General features: G+C 41.1%; 1 protein-coding gene and 1 pseudogene across 4 annotated transcripts in view; both read left to right on the forward strand.

The window, feature by feature from the left end:
- Nucleotides 1–2,639: 2,639 nt before the first annotated feature.
- COP1 (COP1 E3 ubiquitin ligase) overlaps nucleotides 2,640–21,786 on the forward strand; it is a 223,871-nt gene continuing 204,724 nt past the window's right edge. For all 3 annotated transcript variants that reach the window (XM_082613771.1, XM_082613773.1, XM_082613772.1), the window contains exon 1: nucleotides 2,640–3,155. In XM_082613771.1, coding sequence (XP_082469897.1) covers nucleotides 2,737–3,155 — 419 coding nt within the window. In that variant the 5' untranslated portion in view covers nucleotides 2,640–2,736. The remainder of the gene's footprint in view (nucleotides 3,156–21,786) is intronic.
- On the forward strand, nucleotides 12,671–13,737 carry LOC309801064 (small ribosomal subunit protein uS5-like; annotated as a pseudogene). The gene is made up of 2 exons: nucleotides 12,671–13,385; nucleotides 13,591–13,737. The product of its transcript is annotated as a small ribosomal subunit protein uS5-like (transcript).

A 21,786-nucleotide genomic window follows, 5' to 3' on the forward strand; every position in this document is an offset into this window, starting at 1 on the left:
AGATTAATCTGCTGAAAACGTCATCTTCAAAACACCACTTTCAATATATTTATCCCCACTTAATGGCTTCATTCTTTCCAATTGCTTGTAGGCTATTTTTCAAAGTAGAGTCAAGGCTCTTTACAATATGGCCCCCAAATGAATTTTTACTGAATGAACTCTTTTACCCCTACCAAATAGACATCTGAACTTGATGTAAGCATTTTTTACTTATTTTCTGGGCTCATGACTTTAATTACACTTTGACTGACCAAGCCATACTTTTCTCTTCAGGCCTAACTTTCCCTCCCTCAGCATGGCTGGCCCTAAGCACTTGCTCTTGCTTCAGTTCCTATGCTGATTCTCTGCTTTACTCATTAAGCATGTGCACCTTGGTAATATTACTTATCTTTCTATGTATTTTTCTAATTCTTCAATTATTCCATAAACTTTCTGAATAGAGGCAATGTTTTATATACTTCTTTATCTCTTCCTTGCCTAGTCCAGGCCTATATGTAATAAATGTTCAATAAATATTCATCAAATTCTTTACATTTATTCATCCATTCTTTCATAAAAAAATTATGGAATGCCCACTGAGAATATAGTTCTCTTTTGCATAGAGCTTAAATTTTAGTTGGAAAGATAGAGTTTAAGCAAATAATTAAGATAAAAATGAAATCAATTGCTTTATTTGTTTGCCAAGAAAAGTTTAACAAGCACTTACCATAGGCCAGGAATTGTGTTACGTGGTGAATTCGCTGGGAATACAAAGCTGAAGTTGATAGGCTAGTAGAGGAGAATTATACGTATAAGCTACTAAAATACAATGTTATAAGTGCAAACAAAATATCCTAGAGCCACAAATGGGGGCAACTCTTTCTGCCGAGAAGTCAGTAAGTCTTCACATTTTAGATGGGTCTTGACAGTGAATTTAAACAAAGGGTTGGATAACACAATATTCATAAAAGGAAGGTGGTTGTTGGAAATCTGACATGCCCATTCTTTTTTTTTTTTTTTTTTTTTTTTGCGGTACGCGGGCCTCTCACTGCTGTGGCCTCTCCCGCTGCGGAGCACAGGCTCCGGACGCGCAGGCCCAGCGGCCACGGCCCACGGGCCCAGCCGCTCCGCGGCATGTGGGATCCCCCCGGACCGGGGCACGAACCCGTGTCCCCTGCATCGGCAGGCGGACTCCCCACCACTGCGCCACCAGGGAAGCCCCATGCCCATTCTTGTACCATTATTCTGAGCAGAAACCTGAGCTGGGAACATGAAGGTGAGCAGCTAAGGCAGACTTGAGCCTTACGATGGTTCACTGCCAGGTGAATGGCTAGCTATTGTTGCTGGTGGGCCTTCATCTAGGCCCTTCCCTGGCCCTGTCCCCTCAGCATGGACAGCTGTTCCTAGGGAAAGGCCTTCTAGTTGCCCCTATAGTCTTCAATACCCAGAACAGAATTAACTCTGAGATCCTTCCCTCTGAGAATCATAGAATGATAGCGTTGTAAAGGATACTGAAAATCACAGTTTAGTTGTTTCTAATTAACATCCCCCAGAATCTTAGGGAGTCTCAAAATGGCAAATGAAAATCTGTAATCAACTTTCAGTATTTCAAAAAGCCTACCATAAATTGCATCTTCTGGTGGTATTAACTGCCAGGTTTCCTTGTTTTGTGCTAAAAATCATATCAGACTCACGTTAGACGGAGATTTTAACTGAGCTGTGGTCCGATTCAGCATGATTTGTTTCCCCATTATTATTATGCTTAATTTGGTAAATAACTTTTCAAAACAAGAGATCATGGTCGAACGCATACAATAGGTGACACTTGCTACAATGTTTGCAATTTACAAAGCACTATTCACTGACTTCAATACTGTCGAACGGCTAACAGCAAAGCCCAGAGTCCTTGACTCTCAGTCCAGTGCTGTTTTCAACTGCTCAGAGCTTCTAGATTCTTTCCGTGTGCCCCAGTCTTCAGGGCCTTCAATCCCAGATTCGGAAGTACCTGTCGTGCCCTTGCCACTGGGTCATACTGCCTGCCTCCCAAGCGACAGCTACCGCTCCCGGTTAACGTTCAGGAATGCGGCTCGCCCTCACGCATGCGTGGTGCAACTGCCCCGCGCCGGCGCCGCTCTTCTTGGCCTGGAGCGGGGACCTTGGGTAACCCGCAAGGGTCGGCGCCCAGGGCGCGCGTGCGCAGTCGCTTTTGGAGCGCTTTCCCCCCTCCCCTTTCCCCAAACCCTTTCGCCACCCCTACCATCCTTTCCTCTCTCCGCAGCTGTTTCACCCACTGACACGGCCCTACTCTCAGGCAAGTCACGAAGGAAACCAGCTCTCGACGAGGGCGGCGGTCGCTACTAGGCCGCCGCCGCTGCCTAGGGCACGTTTTGCTTGTCTGAGCGCCGCCCGCGCCGTGTCTAAAGTTGTATCCCCCGCCACTCCCGCCCCTTCCGCCGCTCGCGTGCGCGCACGGCCGGCCCACAGAGCGCCCGGGTTGGCTGCGGCGGCGATCGCGGCGGCGGTGGCCTAGAGAGCGTTAGTGGTTCCTGCTCTTGTTTTAATAGTTCTCTCCGCCCCCTCCCGTCGGACGCTGTTGTGTGGTTGCCGTACAAAAATCAACTTTATTGTTCCTCAGCCCCACCTCCCGGCGCGGCGCGCCTACTCAGGATGTACTGAGGCAGAGGGGAGGGAGGCGGCGGCGGGTCGCAGTCGCTGTCCCTCTCCTCCGAGCGCCCGGCCGGAGGGGAGGGAGTCACGATGTCTGGGAGCCGCCAGGCCGGGTCGGGCTCAGCCGGGACCAGCCCTGGCTCCTCTGCGGCCTCCTCGGTGACTTCCGCCTCCTCGTCCTTATCCTCTTCCCCGTCGCCCCCTTCCGTAGCGGCTTCGGCCGCGGCGCCGGGGTCCGGCGGGGCGGCCCAGGCCGCGGGCTCGGGCGGCCTCGGGGCCCCGGTGCGGCCTGTGCTGGTGGCGGCCGCAGTGTCCGGCAGCGGCGGCGGGAGCGGCGGCGGGGCGGTGTCCGCGGGCCTGTCCCGGCTCAGCTGCGCAGCCAGGCCCAGCGCCGGCGTAGGAGGGAGCAGCTCCAGCCTAGGGAGCGGCAGCAGGAAGCGACCTCTGCTTGCCCCCCTGTGCAACGGGCTCATCAACTCCTACGAGGACAAAAGCAACGACTTCGTCTGGTGGGTTGGCCGAACAGCCTCCTCGCCCTCTCTGCGTTAGGAGTTTCTGCTCTTGGGGCTGCTGGGGTCCGGGGTGAGGGCGGTCTGTTGGGCGCTGTGGCGGTGTCTGCAGAGGCATTCGAGCGTTTGCAGCGGTTGGTGGGCTGAGGTGGGGGAATGTTGGAGTCCTGAGGCAGGGTGGGTGTACTAAAGAGGTCAGTGCTGGTGGGGAGAAGTGAAGGGAGGTTAGGGAATAATAAATAGGGGGAGAGATGAAAGGCCAAATAAATGGCTGTGCATAAAAGGGGAAAGCTGGGCACGGAGGTTGGGCCTTGAATTTTCTGCCTCGCTGGTGAATTAGGTACCCTGTCAGTCCGGATTTCTCGTTGAGGTGAATTAAACTTGTAAAGGGAGAGGATTAAGCTTCCCGGGATGCTGAGGGAGGGAGTTGTGGGTCAGAATTTGCTTATTGAAGCATGGTAGATGATGCTCTAAACATAGGTACGGCTGTTGTAAGAAGTGGTGTTTGATGTAAATATCCATCGTGTGTACATGTAAATTACCTCCTCTCGCTTCAAAGGCTGGGTCACTTTTAAATCTGTTGAGGCTCCTGTAGTCAAGAAAGTCTGTTAACAACTTCCACCTCTCAACTGAATGTCTTGAAAGAGGGGACCACGTTTATTAAGTATCATCCATGTGTCAGATGTGACTGCAATACAGTTGTATTAACACAGAGCGTATACTGGAACTTAGGATTTGAGAAAAGCTAGGAATTAGACGTGTTGTCATCGTAGTTAGCATCTTGAATGCTACGCAGTAGTCCTCAGTTATGACATTTGGCGTAGAGGGATTGATTATACATATTAAGTGAAAGATGGAGTTGATTGTCTTGCTTGAGAGTGTTTGGATTTTCGTTGGGTTTTGTGTTCAAAATCCAATTCAAATGGTAAGGTTGCAAGAAGGGATTTGCTTTTAGCTGAGTGAGAACTGGTAGGATTTTGTGCTTTTCCTTTGGAGGAAATTGTTGATAAAATAGAATACTAGTGATGTAGGAAGTTGGCTTTCACTGTCACTATAGGGGAAGTTGATTCACTTCAGGGTTGAAGATGATCCGAGTTGTTGTCATTAAATATGATAAGACTAGAAGTTGGGACTGTAGGAGAGTTATTGATTAGACTTATAGTTTCTAGTTCTTGCAGTAAAAATATCTTTATTCATACTTTTGCTTTTGTCATAAATTATTCTGGATTCAGAATTGATTCATTTTTCACTGAAACTGGGCTATAATTGTAATTGTTATTTATAAATAATTTGAGCAGCTTATCATTGGGTGTAAGATGTGTTTGTGTTCATAGCCAGTAGAGAATCCCATAAGATAAAGTAGAAGCCAATGAAACAAAGTGAGGGTTTGCACAGTTTGTCTTTTTAGCCACCATTTGCATTTCATTTTTTAGTAGGTTAAAAGAAAACAAACATGCCAGCATCCATATAGGTACACTGAGATAGTGTAAGAGGTGAGAAAGAAGGAAGTTAATCATTCATTCAACAGATATTTCTTTGGCACTCACTGTCTGCCAGGCACTGTATGCACTTTATTATACTTACTATAAGCTAGGAAATTGGAGAGGGATGGGAGAGTATAGGCAGCTGGCACTAATTTTTATTTTTTAGGGGTAGGATTATTAAAATTTTTACTAGTCTGTCAACTAATTTAAAAAAGTTAAAATCCGGTCTCTTGAGTCTTAACCATGTTGTTTAGATTTTTTTACTTTTTTTTTTTTTTTTTTGTGGTACGCGGGCCTCTCACTGTTGCGGCCTCTCCCGTTGCGGGGCACAGGCTCCGGACGTGCAGGCTCAGCGGCCCTGGCTCACGGGCCCAGCCGCTCCGCGGCATGTGGGATCTTCCCGGACCGGGGCACGAACACACGTCCCCGGCATCGGCAGGCGGACTCTCAACCACTGTGCCACCAGGGAAGCCCTTTCTGCTTTCTTCTATATTCCAAGTGGAAGTGTCCAGTGAGAGTCATGAGTTAAAAATTCCGAATATTTCACTTTCTAAGAATCTCATAGTCCTCTGTTGCTTTTTCTGGTGAGGTTGAATATTCAGAAGAGTTCATTAATGGGAATCAGTTTTCCTGATTCTCCAGCTAGATTTGATTTGGCCAAGCATTTGGGGTAGGAAGGTGAGGATTAGGCAAGGCCCAAGGAATCCTTTTCATTTCTAATTGGCTCTGGGTGGTTGGTCTTGTCTGCTTCAAGGTCAAACTGAATCAATCCAAATTATTCTAAGCTTTTACATCTAAATGAGGCTTAAGTTTGAATAATGACAACAATTCCTTATTCATCACATTTTAAAGATATGTTTATACTTCATGTTTCATTTTATCCTAGAGCAATTCTGTGAAGTTATATAGAACTTCCAACTTTATATAATACTAATATAATTGTATTCTCATTGAGGTACAGAGAAGTTAAGTAACTGGGTTTCAGATTGGATAGCTCAAGGACAAAATTAAAACTCATATCTCCCAATTCTCAATTTAGTGCTTTCTTTGTATGGAATTAAAAAATTTCATATCTATAAGTTGAAGTACATGTATTTAGCCTCGTGGTTCTTAAATGTGGTAGACTGAAGGGAAACAGCTGGTTCATAATCACAGGAGGTAAATGTCTTTATCCTTAACTACTCCCTCCCCTTGCCTGTCTGCCTGCCCATATCCCAACAGGACAAAACTGAATTGGAGTCTGGAGTGGGCAGTGTAGTTTTCAGAAGCTCCCTTGGTAATAATGACATGTCCTCTTCCCCTCCTTGAGAATGGTTCATTTAAGGTCAAATGCCTAATTAGCAATAACACATATTGGCCTCTCCTGACTCATATTTGAAAGTAAGTTTATATTTAATTGCAGATTTGATGAACATTTTAGGGATTTATAGTTTTTACTTTAATATTTCTTTCAAACAAAGGATGGAAAGTATCGTCAAGTTGCAGATAATTCTAACAGTGTTTTATAGATGGAGAATCTGTAGTACAGTAGAGAGTAGTATATAGCTTGAAGTTGCATAAATCTCTGACATTCAAAGGAAGTCTTTGTTACTTTGATTTTTCAAATTTTTCTTACATGATTCGTTTAAATTACGAGTATAGCCTGTGTTTGGAAGACAATTTCTTTCTTTCTTTTTTTTTTTTTTTTTTGCGGTACACGGGCCTCTCACGGTCGCGGCCTCTCCCGTTGCGGAGCACAGGCTCCGGACGCGCGGGCTCCGGACGCGCGGGCTCAGCGGCCATGGGTCACAGGCCGAGCCGCTCCGCGGCATGTGGGATCCTCCTGGACCGGGGCACGAACCCGTATCCCCTGCATCGGCAGGCGGACTCCCAACCACTGCGCCACCAGGGAAGCCCCTTTTTCTTTTATGTTATCACATTACTACTGCCTCTGCATTAGCTTTTCCAGCCCCCTGAAATAACCTTTTCTACCTCTTCAAGTCCCAGATACTCTCTGAGTTGTAGCAGAATTAAGTATTTTTAGGTAGATAGTAAGCCCCTTGTGGGAAGGTTACCTGTGCCTGATAAAATGTAGGCAGAATCTACATGAAGTCCATCTACCATTTAATAAATTCTCATGTCAACTATTAAAAATGGACTTATCCTGAAGCAGCTCACGATTTAACGTGAAGAAAGACTTTTAATCACATAGTTATAGTATCACATCCTGGCATTATTGCTTCTCTTAGTACCATGGCAGATGTTAAATACTCTTCTGAATTCAGATGTTGTCTCACGGTCCTCAACATAGCTCTGCAGGCAGCCACTACCTATTAATTACATTTAGCCCTAAAGATGAAATCTGTTGACCATTCTTGCTACTATAACTGTTTTCCAAACTATTAAAAAGTGAAATAAAATAGCAGGTATCATAGAACCTGTCATTATAAAGATAGTTTGATGAAACTTTTGGTTACATATTTATATACAATGTATAAGTACTTACTGGGTATGAGGCCTCAGTTTAGTTTAAGGATGGGCTTTTGGCCCAAAGCTCAGTTCGTCTAGTTAATAATGGTAGTACCAGTATTTATATCCAGACGTTTTGGCTCAAAGCTCAAGTTCTTAACCACTATATTCCTTTGCCCTTCAGAGGCTGGAGATTTTGTTTAAAATCAGCTTTATTAAGATATAATTTGCATACCATAGCAGTCACCAGTTTTAAGTGTATAGTTCAATGAATTTGACAAATGAATACATCTATGTTACCACTCTAATCAAGATACAGAACATTTCCATCACACTAGAAAGTTCAGTGTGCTACGCCTTTGCACTCTGTCTTCGAACCTCATCTCTGACACCTGGCAACTGGTCATCTGTTTTCTATCAATATAGTTTTGCCTTTTCTAGGATTTTATATTAATGGAGTCATTCAGTATGTAGACTTTTGTGCCCGACTTCTTTTATTTGGAGTAATGTTTTTGAGATTCAATAATGTTGAATGTCTCACTAATTTTCTTTTAATTGCTGAGTAGTATTCCATTACATGGATATAACGTGATTTCTTTATATACTCATCAGTTAAAAGATATTTGAGTTTCTTTGTTTCTAAAGTTTTCAGTGATGGTAAAGAAAGCTGTTGTAAACATTCACATTCAGGTTTCTGTGTGGACCTGTCTTCACATCTCTTGGGTAAATACATAGGAGTGTATTGCTGGGTTGTATTGCCAAGTGTATATTTAGCATTATAAGAAACTGCAAAACTGTTTTCTAAAGTGACTGTCATTTTGCATTTCTACCGGCAATGTATGAGTTTCAGTTCCACATTCTTGCCAACACTTGCTGTTTTCAGTCTTTCAAATTTCAGTCATTCTAGAAGGCATGTGTAGTAGTATCTTATTGTCATAATTTGCATGTAAGTCCTAAATATTGTGATGTTTTCTCCCAGTCTGTTGTTTTCTTTTTAGTTTTCTGAGCAGTCTTCTAAGTGCAAAAGTTTAAAATTTTAAGTCCAATTTATGGACTTTTTTCTTTTACAGTCTATGACTTTTGTGTTCTATTGAAGAAATTGTGTCTAAATCTTCTTGTATATTCTAGAAGCTTTATAGCTTTTTGTGGTTAGGTATATAATCATTTCATGTTAATTTTTATATACTGTGTGTGGTAAGGGTTGAAGATTTTTTCTCTCCACCCTAGATGTCCAGTTATTGTAGCACCCATTTGTTGAAAAGACCATCTTTGTTCATTGAATTTTCTTGGAACCTTTCTCAAAAATTAATTAATATGTATAGGTTTATTTCTGGAGTCTTTATTCTGTTCCATTGATATATGTGTTTATCCTTATGCCAGTACCACATTGTCTGGATTTCTGTATCGTTGTCGTAAATCTTGAAATCAGATAGTGTAGTTTTGTTCCTCTATTTCAAAGTTGATTTAGTTATTTAGGGTGTTTGCATTTCCACATAGATTTTAGCTTACCAATTTCTTAACAAAAAGCATGCTAGGATTTTAATTTGAGTTACTTTGAATCTATGACTCAATTTGGGAAGATTTGACATCTTAATATTGAATCTTTGAGCCATAAACGTAGTATGTTTCTCCAGTTATTTAGGTCTTTAATTTCTCTTAGCAGAGTTTTATAGTTATCAGTTTTTGGACCTTGCACATGTTTTGTTAAACTTACTCCTAAGTAGTTCATGTTTTTGATGCTGTTGTGTTATTTTAATTTCTAATTAAAAATTGCTAATTTGCTATTCAATTTCTAATTGTTGCTAATATAAAAATAAAATTTATTTTTGTGTATTGACCTTGTATCCTGTGAATTGTTAAGTTCACTTATTACTTCTAATAGTTTTTTGGTAGAACCGATGTGATTTTTCTGAGAAGACAACCATGTCATCTGAAAATCAATATAGTTTTACTTCTTTCTTTTCCAATTTTATGCCCTATTTACTGATTTTTTAAAGAGATATTTTGTATTTTTATTTATGAGTGATATTGGTCTATGGTTTTCTTATAATATACATATATTTACTTCATATATTTTGGTTTTGATATCAGGGTGTATTAGTTTGCTAGGGCTGCCATAACATAATTACAGACTGGGTAGCTTAAAAAATAGAAAGTTATTTTCTCAACAGTTTTAGAGGCTAGATGTCCAAGATCAAGGTGTTGTCAGGTTTGGGTTCTTCTGAGGCTTCTCTCCCGCTTGCTGATGGCCACCTCTTGTGTCTTCACATGGTTATCCCTGGGTCTGTGTGTTGTCTGTATCCTAATCTCTTATAAGCACACCAGTCATATTGGGATTAGGTCCCACATATATGACCTCATTTTACCGTAATTAGCTCTTTAAAGCCCAGTCTCCAAATACAGTCTTCTGAGATACTGAGGACTAGGATTTCAATGTAGGGATTTGGGAGAGGATACAGTTCAGCTCATCTCTGTCTTCTGAAAGAGTTTGTGGAATTGGTATGTTTCATACTTAAGTGTCTGGTAGAATTCATCAGCGAAGCCATAGTTTTTGTGGCAAGGTTTTTATTTACTATTTCAGTTTCTTTAATTGATAAAGGGCTATTCAGGTTCTTTATTTCTCAAGTGAGCTTTGGTAATTTGTCTGCTAAGGGATTTCTCCATTTCACCCAAGCTATTGAATTTGTTGGCATAAGTTCATGATACTTTTTTTGTTTTTTGGAATTTTATTTATTTATTTATTTATTTAGTACAGCAGGTTCTTATTAGTTATCTGGTTTATACATATTAGTGTATATATGTCAATCCCAATCTCCCAATTCATCCCCCACCCCCGCTTTCCCCCCTTGTCCATACATTTGTTTTCTACACCTGTGTCTCTGATTCTGCCTTGCAAACCGGTTCATCTGTACCATTTTTCTAGATTGCACATATATGCATTAATATACAATATTTGATTTTCTCTTTCTGATTTAGGCTTTAATACTTCTTTATGTTTTAAATGTTTGTAGGATTTGGAGGGATGTCCCTTCTTTCATTCCTGATACTGGTAATTTGTGTTTTCTCTTTTTTTTTCCTTGAACAGTTTAGCCAGAGGATTGTCAGTTTTATTAATCTTTTCAAATAACTGGTTTTGGTATTATTGATTTCTAAATGTTTGTCCATTTTCTATTTCACTGATATTTGGCTTTATTTTTATTATTCTACTTTGAGTTTCATCGTTTTCTGGCTTCCGACTACAGAATCTTAGATTATTTTGGCCTTTTCTAAGAAAAACATTTAATTCTATTAGTTTCCCTTTCTAATCCCTGCATTAATTTTCATTCAGTTTAATATACCTTATGTCATTTCCACTGATTTTTTTTAAAACTTTTTTTGGGTTATTTATTTATTTATTTATTTATGGCTGTGTTGGGTCTTCGTTGCTGCGTGCAAGCTTTCTCTTGTTGTGGCAAAGGGGGGCTATTCTTCGTTGCAGTGCGCGGGCTTCTCATTGCAGTGGCTTCTCTTGTTGCGGTGCATGGGCTTCAGTAGTTGTGGCATGTGAGCTCAGTAGTTGTGGCTCGTGGACTTTAGAGAGTAGGCTCAGTAGTTGTGGCACACAGGCTTAGTTGCCCCGTGGCATGTGGAGGCTTCTTGGACCAGGGTTCTAACCCGTGTCCCCTGCATTGGCAGGTGGATTCTTAACCACTGTGCCACCAGGGAAGTCCCCATTGTGATTTCTTATTTGAAGAATGGATTATTTAGAAATGTTTTAATTTCTAAATGAGAATTTTCTGAATATTCTGTTATTGAGTTCTAATATAATTCAGTTTCATTCAGAGAATATGAATTGTGTGAATTCAGTCCTTTTAAATTTGTTGAGACTTGTTTCATGGTTCACAATAAGCTTTATCTTGGTTAATGTTCCATATGCATTTGAAAAAAAATGAATTTTCTGCAGTGTGTAGACTGGTATATTCTATAAATGTCAAGTTTGTTGATGTGTTAAACTCTGTATACTCTTACTGATTTTCTATATACTTGTTCTGTCAATTACTGACAGGGGTGTTAAAGTCTTTAACCATTCCAAGTGTAATTGTGGGTTTTGCTATGTTTCCCTGCAGTTCTGTCAATTTTATTTCATGTATTTTGAAACTTTATTAGTAGGGCACATGCATTTAGAGTTGGTGGATTGATCCCTTTATTATTTTGAAATGTCCTTGCTTATTCCTGGTAATACCTGTTGTTCTGAAATCTATTTAGTCTGTTAGCATAACACTCCAGCTTTCGTTAAGTGTTTACGTGGCATTTTTTTTGTCCTTCACTACTTCTATATCTGTTTTAATTTTTAAAGTAGGTTTCTTGTAGATAGCATATATTTGAGTCTTTCTTTTTTATTTATTATGACAATTTGCCTTTTAAGTGGCTTGGTTAGACTTTTTGCATTTTAACATAATTATGATGTGCTTGGTTTTATGTGTATGTCTTGCTTGCTCTTTGTTTTCTGTTTGTCCCCTTTATTCTTCTATTCTGTTTTTGTCTTTTTTCCTTCTTTTCCTGCCTTCTTTTGGATTAATTGGGTGTTTTTAAGATTTCTGTTTTGTTTCTACAGTTGACTTATTAGTGATAGTTGTGTGGGATGTGTGTTTTGGGGGGGAGTGTTTGCTCTAGGGTTTATAGTACTCATTTTTAATTTTTTATATTCTAAAATCATGTTATGTCATTTCACATACAATGTAAGACTCTTGTAATAGTATGCTTCCATTCTGTAGGATCCATTCCAGTTACTCCCTCAATAGTTCTCTATTCCTTTTTTAAAAAAAAATTGAGGTAAAATTCATACCTCATAAAATTGACCATTTTAACCATTTAAACTGTGCAATTCAGTACATTGACAGTGTTGTGCAGCCATCATCACTATCTACTCCCAGAATATTTTCATCACACCAAAAGGAAACCCTATACGCATTAAACAGTCACTCTCCTTCTCGTCCCCTGGCAACCACTAATTTGCTTTCTGTCTCTATAGATATGCATGTTTTTTGGACATTTCATATACATGGAATTATACAACATGTGGTCTTTTGTGTCTGGTGCCTTTCATGGCCTATGTTGGGTGCTCTTCTGAATTAATGACTAAAATATAGCAGTTAAATCTTGTTGGAATTGGCTTGAGACAATATATTGAGTCAATCATATTTTGTTTTAGGAATTTGAAATTTAAAAAAAACCACTTGAATTGGCCTATTTGAAAAAAAAAATAAAGTTCTTCATGTAGCGCTGGTGCTGGAAGGGCTATATAGTTGACCCTTGAGTAATGCAGAGGTTGGGGTGCCCACCCTCTGCCTAGTCGAAAATCCACTTTAACTTACCGTCAGCCCTCCATAGCCGCAGTCCCTCTGCATCTGTGCATTCAGCCAACTGCAGATTGTGCAGTACTGTAATACTCATTATTGAAAAAAATCTGTGTGTAAGCCGACCCACGCAGTTCAAACCTGTGCCGTTCAAGGGTCAGTTGTATATTGCGAGCTGATATCCTTGAGAAGCAGAAAAAGAAGCATTAGTCACATAAAGAGTAGAGCACTAGCTTCTCCTCCGTAAAAACACCACACGGCGGATGATGCTGGTGCGGCGGGAGGGCCTGGAGGCCCAGGGGCCCTGGAATGGGAGGCCGCGGTGGCTTCTGCAGAGGCTTCGGCAGCGGCCTCTGGGGCCAGGGTCGTGGTTGGGGCCGAGGCGAAGGAGCTTGCAGAGGCAAGGCTGAGGATAAGGAGTGGCTCCCCGTCACCAAGCTGAGCTGTCTGGTCAAGGACATGAAGATCAGGTCCCTGGAGGAGATCTGTCTCTTCTCTCTACCCATCAAGGAATCCGAGATCATTGACTTTTTCTTGGGGCATCCCTCAAGGATGAGGTTTTGAAGATTATGCCTGTGCAAAAGCAGACCCGTGCTGGCCAGTGGACCTGGTTCAAGGCATTTGTTGCCATTGGGGATTACAACGGACATGCTGGTTTGGGTGTCGAGTGCTCTAAGGTGGTAGCCACTGCCATCAGTGGGGCCATCGAATTTCTGGCCAAGCTCTCCATCATCCCCGTGCGGCGAGGCTACTGGGGGAACAAGATCGGCAAGCCCCATACTGTCCCTTGCAAGGTGATTGGCTGCTGTGGCTCAGTGCTGGTGTGCCTTATCCCTGCCCCCAGGGCCACTGGCATCGATCGTCTCAGCCCCTGTGCCCAAGAAGCTAGTGATGATGGTTGGAATTGATGACTGCTACACCTCTGCCGGGGCTGCACCGCCACCCTGGGCAACTTCACCAAGGCCACTTTTTTCTTTTTTTTTGTTAAATTTATTTGGTTGTGCTGAGTCTTAGTTGCAGCAGGAGGGCTCCTTAGTTGTGGCTCGCCAGCTCCTTAGTTGTGGCATGCACGTGGGATCTAGTTCCCTGACCAGGGATTGAACCCAGGCCCCCTGCATTGGGAGCGTGGAGTCTTATCCTCTGCGCCACCAGGGATGTCCCACCAAGGCCACTTTTGATGCCATTTCCAAGACCTACAGTTATCTCACTCCTGATTTCTGGAAAGATGGTGTTCACCAAGTCTCTGTATCAGGCATTGACTGACCATCTTGTAAAGACTCACACCAGAGTTTTCGTGCAGAGGACCCAGGCTCCAGCTGTAGCCACCACATGGTTTTCTATGAGAAAAATAAAGGGAATGAAGCCAGTTTAAAAAAAAGAGTGGGGCACTAGTGAAGATCTGTATTCCATATGAGTGCACTGAAGTCCCTGGATCCACCTTGAATCTAAGACTAGGTCCTGTGGGCCCTGGTCATGGTGTTTGCTATGAGATAATTCTAATTTTTCCACTTATATTATAGCTACACAAGCCTAATTAAAATTATTCACCAACTCTAAGCCTTTAGTCATTAGAACTGATGCTCTGTTTGAGTAGAGGAATGTTGGGAGTGTGTGAGTAGAATAAGATCCAGGAAGAGATTGAGAGTGTATTGCAGTGATTTCACACTGGGAGGAATCAGTAGTGACACTCTTTGGCCATATTTGGTTTCCTGATCCAGTCTTCTTTTTTTGGGGGGGTTGGGGGGAATGGAACACCAGAGACTGGTTCCCCTGCTTATCTTTTTTTTTTTTGCGGTACACGGGCCTCTCACTGTTGTGGCCTCTCCCGTTGCGGAGCACAGGCTCCGGATGCGCAGGCTCAGCAGCCATTGCTCACGAGCGTAGCCGCTCTGCGGCATGTGGGATCCTCCCGGACCGGGGCACGAACCCGTGTCCTCTGCATCGGCAGGCAGACTCTCAACCACTGCGCCACCAGGGAAGCCCTGCCCATTTTTTGATTGGGTCGTTTTTTTTTTTTTTTTTTGATACTGAGTTGCATGAGCTGTCTGTATATTTTGGAAATTAATCCCTTATTGGTAGCATCATTTGCAAATATTTTCTCCCAGTCTGTAGGTTGTCCTTTTCCTTTGTTTATGGTTTTCTTTGCTGTGCGAAAGCATATAAGTTTGGCTAGGTCCCATTTGTTTGTTTTTGTTTTTATTTCCATTTTTCTCAGAGAGGGATCCAAAAAAATATTGCTACAACTTATGTCAAAGAGTGTTCTGCCTGGGTTTTCCTCTGAGAATTTTGTAGTATTTGGTCTTATATTTATGTCTTTAATCCATTTTGAGTTTATTTTTGTGTATGGTGTTAGAGAATGTTCTAATTTCATTCTTTCACTTGTACAGGTTTCCCAGCACCAGTTATTGAAGAGACTGTCTTTTCTCCATTGTATACTCTTGCCTCCTTTGTTGTGGATTAAATGATCATAAGTGCATGGGTTGATTTCTGGGCTTTCTATCCTATTCCATTGATTTATATGTCTGTTTTAGTGCCAGTACCATACTGTTTTGATTACAGTAGCTTTGTAGCATAGTCTGAAGCCAGGGAGCATGATTCCTCCCACTCTGTTCTTCTTTCTCAAGATTGTTTTGGCTATTTGGGGTCTTTTGTGTTTCCATACAAATTTAAAATTTTTTGTGAAAAATGCCATTGGTAATTTGATAGGGGTTGCATTGAATCTGTAGATTGCCTTGAGTAGTATGGTCATTTTAACAATAGTCTCAGCCTTGGAGAAGTGACCCTCCATAGGAGATGTCTTACTCATCCCAGCAGTGCACTCCCCTCTCATCACCCAAGGGCCAGGTGCCAGACGGTCTCAGGGTAGAATCTGGCCTGCCTTTGCAGACTCGGTCTGCAGGCTGTGGGACTGTCATTTTCTTGCTTCTGGTGTCTGCCTTCTGGTGGGTGAGGCTGGTCTAGAGGCTTGTGACACTTTCTGGTGGGAGGGGCCGATGCCTGCCCCCTGATGGGTAGAACTGGGGCCCTCTGGTGGGCAAGGCTGTGTCTAGGGGAATGTCTAGAGGGAGCTGTGTGCTTAGGAAATCTTTAGGTAGCCCGTATGCTGATGGGTGGGGCCGTGTGCCCGCCCAGTTTGTTGTTTGGCCTGAGGCATCCCAGCCTTGGAACCTATAGGTGTTAGGTGGGACCGAGTCTTGGTGCCAAAATGTCAGCCTCCAGGAGAGAGCTCCCTTGCCCTTGGTCCCAGTGGGTGTGAGGTTTTGTGTGTGCCCTTTAATAGTAAAGTCTCTATTTCCCCCAATCCTGTGGAGCTCCTGTAATCAAGCCTCACTGGCCTTCAAAGCCAAATGCTCTGGGGACTCTTCTTCCTGGTGCTGGACCCCTGAGCTGCAGGATCCGACTTGGGGCTCAGAACTTTCCCTCCTGTGGGAGAACCTCTGTAATACAATTATTCTCCAGTTTGTGGGTCACCCAACCGGGAGGTATGGGATTTGATTATATCATGAATCTGTCTCTCCTACTGGTCTTCTTGGGGTTCCTTCTTTATGTCTTTAATTGTAGAAATTTTTTTCTGGTATGTTTCAGTCTTTTTCAAAGATGGTTGTTCTGCATATTGTGATTTTGGTGTGCTCGTGAGAGGAGGTGAGCTCAAGGTCTTTCTATTCCACCATCCTGGCCACTCTACCCAACCCAGTTTTTTTAAATGGGCAAAAGAGTTGAAATAGATACTTCCTTTATGGAGTATTGCAGCAACCAGTTCCCCTCTTTGCAGATGATCCATCACCTCTAAAAGTTGGATAATGACTATTACTGGTTTAATATGAAAGGGTGTAACTCAGGAACAGCCACATGGAAGAGATGCATAGGACAAGGTATTGGGAAAGGGTGCAGAGCATCCACGCTATCTCCAAGTGTGCCACTCTCCCCGAATCTACAAGTGTTAACCAATCTGGACGCTCTCCAAACTCTCTTAGCTAGTATAGTTTCTGATGAGAGGTCTGCTGTATTCTTACCTTTGTTCCTCTATATGTGATGTGTCTTTTTTCTATGACTGCCTTCAAGATTTTCTCTTCATTTTTGCCTTTATCAGTTTAAATGCATTGTATGTGTCAGGGTGTTTTTTTTTGTTTTTTAAAATTCTGCTTGGACAGCAAAGGAAACCATAAACAAGACCAAAAGACAGCTCTCAGAATGGGAGAAAATATTTGCAAATGAAGCAACTGACAAAGGATTAATCTCCAAAATTTACAAGCAGCTCATGCAGCTCAATAACCAAAAAACAAACAACCCAATCCAAAAATGGGCAGAAGACCTAAATCGACATTTCTCCAAAGGAGATATACAGATTGCCAACAAACACGTGAAAGAATGCTCAACATCATTAATCATTAGAGAAATGCAAATCAAAACTACAATGAGATATCATCTCACACCAGTCAGAATGGCCATCACCAAAAAATCTAGAAACAATAAATGCTGGAGAGGGTGTGGAGAAAAGGGAACACTCTTGCACTGTTGGTGGGAATGTAAATTGATACAGCCACTATGGAGAACAGTATGGAGGTTCCTTAAAAAACTACAGATAGAACTACCATATGACCCAGCAATCCCACTACTGGGCATATACCCTGACCAAACCATAATTCCAAAAGAGTCATGTACCAAAATGTTCATTGCAACTCTATTTACGATAGCCAGGGCATGGAAGCAACCTAAGTGTCCATCAACGGATGAATGGATAAAGAAGATGTGGCACATATATACAATGGAATATTACTCAGCCAGAAAAAGAAACGAAATTGAGTTATTTGTAGTGAGATGGATGGACCTAGAGTCTGTCATACAGAATGAAGTAAGTCAGAAAGAGAAAAACAAATACTGTATGCTAACACATATATATGGAATCTAAGAAAAAAAAACCTAGGGGTAAGATGGGAATAAAGACACAGACCTACTAGAGAATGGAGTTGAGGATATGGGGAGGGGGAAGGGTAAGCTGTGACAAAGTGAGAGAGTGGCATGGACATATATACACTACCAAACGTAAAGTAGATAGCTAGTGGGAAGCAGCCGCATAGCACAGGGAGATCAGCTCGGTGGTTTGTGACCACCTAGAGGGGTGGGATAGGGAGGGTGGGAGGGAGGGAGACGCAAGAGGGAAGAGATATGGGAATGTAATGTATATGTATAACTGATTCACTTTGTTATAAAGCAGAAACTAACACACCATTGTAAAGCAATTATACTCCAATAAAGATGTTAAAAAAAAAACAATTCTGCTTGGGGTTTTTTGAACTTCTTGGATATGTGGTTAAATGTCTTTTTTTGTTGTTGTTACTTAAAAAAATTTCAGCCACTGTCTCCTCATGTATTTCTTTTGATTCATTTGATATTGACCCACAGCCCACAGATGCTCTTTCTTTTTTTCCCTTTGTGTTTTAATTTGGATACTGTCTGTTGACATCTTCTGATTCACTGCTGCTTTTCTTAACTTGTATTTCATGTATTAATGAACCCGTGGAAATGATCCTTTGTCTCTGATGTTGTGATCTTGTGGAGTTTTACCTTGGGCTGTGTGACTAGTATTCAACAATGAACTTGATGAGAACACTATGTAGATTTTTTAGGATTTTCTTCTTGTAGCTCGTCCGTCTCTGGTGTTCTGCCCTGTAAATTCTTTCCCCTTTATCCTTCCTGAACTCATCAAGATTGTGGTGCTCTGCTTGTGTGCTCCCTCCTTGGGCCTGTGAAACTTTCTGTGAAGGCAGAAAGCTGAATCTATGATAGTGTTCACTTCATTTGTTCCCCTTCCCTCAGAGATCTCAGTACTGTGTTGCTTAGTGTCCAGTGTCTAAAAGCAGTTGCTTCATTTATCTTATCCCCCTCCCCCATTTTCTAGGTGTGTATAGTAAGGGGTAAGTTTGCATCAGTTGTGCTAATCATGAGCTAATCATGTTCACATTGTTCATTCACCACCCAAGGCTCCTCTTTTGCTTTGTTTTACTTTGTCATATTTCTTTGATTCTAATTTTTGCTTCATTTACTTTGACATATTTGAAAATTGGGTTATATGTTGTAGATGATGGAATTAAGCAAAATTCTTCTTGGCTAGGTGGCAGTTGGAGGTAGCTGTCATTTCATACAGATGTGTCAACAGAGAAAATGCCTGCCTCAAAATATGAACATATATTTCAGCAGATTGGAAGAAAGTCTCTCAGACAATTGTGAATTACTGTTTTATTCCCTGTGAACTAAGTGTTTGAATGTGGGAGAGAGAGAAGGAGGAGATTTTGGAATTTGGTGAATTAGAAGTGTTTAGCAACATTCCTAAAGCTGGAGTCAAATGTAGGTGAGCTGACTGAAAGTAAACTTGGCTTACAATCCCAAGAACAGTAGCTTTTAGTTAGTTCTATTATGGATTCTCTCAGTAAAAGTAATAGACAATATTATGTGGAAAAATCTGCATATCAGTGACTTAGTCAAAAAGTGATTCAGAAAAGTTAGACCCTGAAGAATGAGAATTTTTTGGAAAACCTAATTATTATTATTATTTTTAAAATTTTATTTTTATTTATTTATTTATTTATTTGGTTGGTTGGTTGGTTGCGTTGGGTCTTCATCGCTGTACGTGGGCTTTCTCTAGTTGCATCGAGCGGGGGCTACTCTTCGTTGCGGGGCACGGGCTTCTCATTGCGGTGGCTTCTCTTGTTGCAGAGCATGGGCTCTAGGTGCGTGGGCTTCAGTAGTTGTGGCACATGGGCTCAGTAGTTATGGCTCACAGGCTCTAGAGCGCAGGCTCAGTAGTTGTGGCCCACGGGCTTAGTTGCTCTGCAGCATGTGGGATCTTCCTGGACAAGGGATTGAACCCATGTCCCCTGCATTGGCAGGCAGGTTCTTAACCACTGTGCCACCAGGGAAGTCCCAGAAAACCTATTTATATATAAGTATATGTGTGTGTGTGTTTTTTCCACAAGAGTGGTGTATGAGTTAAGTCTAAAAGAACTTTTTAGAAAAGGGTAAAATTCCTAAATGATAAGAAAGTATTATCATAGTTTAATTAGCAGAGTTGTTTCTTTTTTAGTTGCATATGATGGTACAGCTTATTATTGACGTCATTTTTAGATTCTGTTGAATAAGTTATTGTATTCCTCCCCTTACTTCATTTCTTATTCTCCTGACCTCTTCTCTTGGTTTTCTATTCTATTGTGATTTATATATATTTTTGAATGTGTGTATACCTGTGAAATATATTTTTTTGTATTTTAATTTTATGTAAATTGTATTGTGTCACAGATCTTATTTTAATTTCTATTTTCACTTGACAAAATATCCAGCAGTGGTGCTCCATGTACCTTTGGTTCATTCCTTTTGACTGTTGCATGATGTTTTGTAGTATATATCTAGGTACATTTTTTTTCTCCATTCTAGTAATTTTGAGCATTAAGGCTGCCTCTAATTCCCTACTGTAACAAGAAGTATCCAGTTTGTTGCAAGTATCCTCATAGGTATACCCTGTTGACAGATGTGGATGTTTCTCTCTTAGCTGTACACACATATACACAGATACACATATATATACATAAATGGAAACACAGCTATACGTATATATTTACATATATGTACACACATGCTACACATATACTCCAGGATGTGTATATATTTATATCTGTACCTATTTACAAATAATCTCAAGAGTGGGATTGCTGGGTCATAAGTATATGAATATGCAATGTAGGTTGCTAGTTAGAGTAACTCTTCATGAAGATTCTTGTTTCTCCATATCCTCCCTAACATACTTGGTATTATAATTTTCTAATAACTTAATGGGGGTAAAGCGTTATTTTATTATTTTAATTCACATTTTTTGATTACTAGTGGGTTGGAACATCTTTCCATTGACTTGAAAGGCAGTGTGTTTTCCCCTGCTGTGAATTAGGAATTGACATTCTTTCCCATTTTTTCTATTGGATTTTCTGTCTTATATGTTGATTTACAAGAATGGCTTGTGTTATGGTGCTTCAAGAGACATGAATAGTCACAGCAGGGGCTTTAATCCATTTGTGATTTCTTCCCCCTTTTTGATGCTGCCACTTTGTCAGATGTCCATAAATATTTTTGGGGACCTGTATAAAGTTCTGAGGGTTGTATAAAATTTCAGGTGTCTGTATAATGTTTGGCCTGGCTGCCAATTCATATACTTGCTATGCTTGTACTTATGCTTAGGTCTTCTGGCTCATCGTCCTTCAATGCTATTGATAGGCAGAGTAGAAGGGGTTCTAAATTGTTTGTTTACAGTTTTTCCCAGAACCTACTCTCGGTATGTTCTTGCTATTCAAAATTGGGAAGAGCTGGGAGTTGGGAATTCCCTGGCAGTCCAGTGGTTAGGACTCACGCTTCTAACTGCAGGGGTCACGGGTTCAGTCCCTGGTTGGGGAACTAAGATCCCACCTGCCGCACAGCGTGGCCAAGAAAAATAACAAAAACAAAAAACAAAATTGGGAATAGTTAGTTGTGTTTTGTTAGGATCTCCTCTGTATTTCTATATTTCCTGCATATTTCAACCCTTTCTTGGGAAAGGGAGTGATCAGTTAGTCCTTTTCTTCCTTTATTCTACTGTAGGTATTTCTTAAAAAAATTTTTTTTGTTTTTGAAGTACAGTGTCTATTGAATGTGTATCATAAAGTCAAAAAATTGTAACTCAAATCATTGTAAGTCAGAGATCATCTGTACAAGCTTTTTGCCCAGTTTTTAAATTGGATTGTTTATTTTTCTGTTGTTGAGTTGTAAGAGTTCTTCATATATTCTGGGTATAAGTCCCCTCTTGGATATGTGGTATGCAAATTTTCTCTGCAGTTATGTGGGTTGTCTTTTGAGTTTTTTGACAACGTCCTTTGATGCACAAAAGTTTTAAATTTTGAATAAGTCCAATTTATCTATTTTTTCTTTTGTTGCTCATGCTTTTGGGGTCATATCTAAGAAACCATTGCCAAGCCCAATGTCATGAAGATTTATTGTGCCTTTTTCTAATAGGAAAATTCCTTCAGGTTTTTAGCTTGTGTGGATTCTACTCTTCCCACATTTGTATCATTGATACAGATTTTTCCATTTTTAAATTTTTGTGTATTCTGCCATTTATTTAATATTGTATACCAGGAATTGTACTAAGTACTTAATAGGTATTTTGGTAATCAGTACAGTGATTCTATGATGTAAATATCATCCCAGTTATACCAAAGAGGAAACGGGGTTAGAGAGATTAAACTACTTGTCCAAAGTCAGAAACCTGTAGGTAGCATAGCTAGGATTAATTTCAGTTGAATTCCATTTTTATTGGCAGTCTTGACCTTTAATGTGGTTGAAAAG

The sequence above is a fragment of the Mesoplodon mirus genome (genome assembly GCF_964341445.2).
Source record: "Mesoplodon mirus genome assembly, chromosome: 3".
In the NCBI taxonomy this organism is placed as follows: domain Eukaryota; kingdom Metazoa; phylum Chordata; class Mammalia; order Artiodactyla; family Ziphiidae; genus Mesoplodon; species Mesoplodon mirus.